This window comes from Pterocles gutturalis, unplaced genomic scaffold, assembly GCF_000699245.1.
Source record: "Pterocles gutturalis isolate BGI_N339 unplaced genomic scaffold, ASM69924v1 Scaffold53108, whole genome shotgun sequence".
In the NCBI taxonomy this organism is placed as follows: Eukaryota; Metazoa; Chordata; class Aves; order Pterocliformes; family Pteroclidae; genus Pterocles; species Pterocles gutturalis.
This window is the reverse complement of record NW_010125036.1, coordinates 1-2,558: the sequence shown is the minus strand read 5'-3', so window position 1 is coordinate 2,558 and position 2,558 is coordinate 1. Positions and strand designations below refer to the sequence as shown.

At 54.1% G+C, this 2,558-nt stretch overlaps 1 protein-coding gene across 1 annotated transcript; it reads left to right on the top strand.

Moving 5' to 3' along the window:
• Nucleotides 1-1,256: 1,256 nt before the first annotated feature.
• Nucleotides 1,257-2,514, top strand: VPS37C (vacuolar protein sorting 37 homolog C (S. cerevisiae); the record flags this gene model as incomplete). The annotated part of the gene is made up of 4 exons (XM_010078397.1): nt 1,257-1,349; nt 1,427-1,598; nt 1,992-2,074; nt 2,332-2,514. Coding segments are annotated over exons 1-4 (531 nt in total), but the record flags the coding sequence as incomplete, so codon positions are not given.
• Between the last annotated feature and the right edge of the window lie 44 nt (nt 2,515-2,558).

The following is a 2,558-nucleotide window of genomic DNA, read 5'->3' as shown; positions in this document are numbered from 1 at the left end:
CACGGCCCGGGGCGCAGCAGTCCTGCGGGCAGCCCCTTGCCGGTGCCTCCAGCCTTTCTGAGCTGCGGGGCCCCGTGCGTTGCCCCTCGGAGAGGCAAAGTGTCACCTTGGGGGCTGCGTTTTAGGGGAATGCTGCTAAAAACCGGCGAGATCCGTGAGGCAAGAGCCTCTACCCCGAGCTGGTGACCCGCCGGAGCCAGGGCAGTACGCAGCTCTTTGTGTCCCCACTCCTGGGGGCCATTTGAACACCTCCCACAGCCCATCCCTGACCACCACGCCACAGAAGTTGAGTTTTCCATTTGCCATTATTCCTGTTTCTTTCCCTCTTATGCTCTGTGACCCTCAGGAGTAACAAAATCCCCCCGTGAGTTTCTTTCTGTTTGCAGAGAGGTGAAGTTATGTCCTTCCAGATGCAGTAAGGGAGCTGATTTCCCAGTTTTTCGGTGGGTGTTACTCGGAACAGGTTTGGCTGGGTCCTGGGTGAAGAGATTTGGTAACCCCGAGCCTTACCTCCTCGTTCTGTGTGATGTGCAGAGGCTGATGCAACATTCCCAGAGCGATATCGTTGGGATGTTTCACTCGAGTGAGAGGTAGAAGAGCCAGGAGCGATTAGGAGGACGCAGCAATCCCCATCGGGTGTTTGGTATGTCCCTTTCTCTCTCGGTGGGAGGGCACCACTCTTTCATTTCCCTCCTGTTTTTAGTGTATTCCCGCATTGTTGCATCCCACACCTTAGAACCTGCAACAAACATCTGATATTTGCTAAATACGATCAGACAGGCTTGATTATTTGGGATAAGTCAGGGACATGGTGCAGAAAATCCATTATTTCCTCCATTTTAGTAATATTTCACCGATTTTTTAAATCACAAGTACTGGGTTGGGTTCCCCACCTGTGACTAACACCGACACTTCGTGTTTTCCAAGGGCAGCAGCAATATGTGGGGGAAACGATGGCTCCACGTAGCTAGAAAGGCAAACACACAGAAAGAAAACACATCAAATGGGACAGGAGCCGAGGAGCTGGGGAGGTGGTGAGGTGCGGGAAGACACGGTGGTCTCACCCGTGAGCGTGGGCAGTTGGATTCTTTACAGCAAAGCGGAACCGCTCGGGCGGAGCTCTTTCAATCCGCTGAGCAAAGCCGGTTTTAAATCCCTAATCAGATTAGTACCTATTTGGAGTTGGCTTTACAAAACCTTCTCTTTATTTCACTTCCTTCTCCCCTCCTAGGAGCCCGCAGCTCCTCTGCAGGAGAATGGAGACCCTGAGGAACCGGACAGTGGAGGAGCTCCAGGAGCTGCAGGAAAGCGCCGAGGAGATCGAGCGCCTGGCCCTGGAGTCCCAGGAGGTACGTGGGGACGGTGTGACACAGGCTGGGCTCCGTCTGCCCCTCGCCCGCGGTGACTGTCCCCTCTCCGTCCGCAGGTTCAGGAGCTGCAGCTGGAAAGGGAGATGGCTCTGGCTGCCAACCGCAGCTTGGCCGAGCAGAACCTGAAGTTCCAGGCGCCGCTGGAGACGGGGCGCAGCGATCTCTCCAACAAATACGAAGAGCTGCAGAAGCTGGCTGAGCGGTGTAAAGAGCAAAAGGCAAAGCTGGGTGAGCGTCTGCAGACCTTGCACGCTTTCCGATGGAGTCACGTGGGCTGGAGTTAGCACAACATCCTTTCCTTTTGCTTCTGCCTACCTTGGCCGTGCTGCTGAGCAGAGAAACTCTTTTGGGGGGTGGCAGCAAGGACTCTGCTGCCTATAAAATCAATATTCTCCTGTTTCCTGGTCGAACTCGGTTGGATGGATCAAGGATGCTGTCCCAGGAAAAGACCCTCCTGGTGCAGCAGTGGTTAAGGTTCTTTTCTCTTTGGATTTTCTCCTTGCACCCACAGTTTCCGAGGCAGGAAGGCACTCGTGTGAGAGTGCAGCAGGGCTGCGTGCTCATGATTTTACCCTGGTTTGTGTTTCATGGTTTGCTCTGCTTCTCTCTTTGTTTCCCCAGAGAAATTTTCAGCAGCGATGCATCCTCAGACCTTGCTGGATCTCCTGCAGGTGGAAAGCCAGAAAATCGAGGAGGAGTCTGAGGTGAGCTTAAGCTTTAAATCCGTTAGCAATTGGAGTGATTAGTCCTCAAAGACTTGCAGTTACACTCCCAAACCTAATCCCTTAAATCAAGGATGATCTCTTTGTAGTTTGGCATTGTTGTTCCAAAAAATCGGATTGCCCTTTGTTTGCTTGTGTGTGGTGCCATGGCCCCTGAGAGAGGCCTAAATCCTAAGCTGGGCTTGGGGAAGAAGAGCAGAGGGATGCGACGCTGATGCTGAGGCTGTTTTCTCTTCCAGAAAATGGCCGAGAGGTTCCTGGAGGGCGAGGTGCCCCTGGAGACGTTTCTCGAGCAGTTTTCCGTGATGAGGAAGTTGTCCCACTTGCGCCGGGTCAGAGTCGAAAAGCTCCAGGAGATCCTGAGGAAGTCGGAAGTGCCGCAGGAACCCAGCAGGGACTCTCAGCCGCAGCTCCCTCCTCGTGTACCTGCTCCCGCAGAGCCCCCGAACCCCCAGCCCTTCCCTTC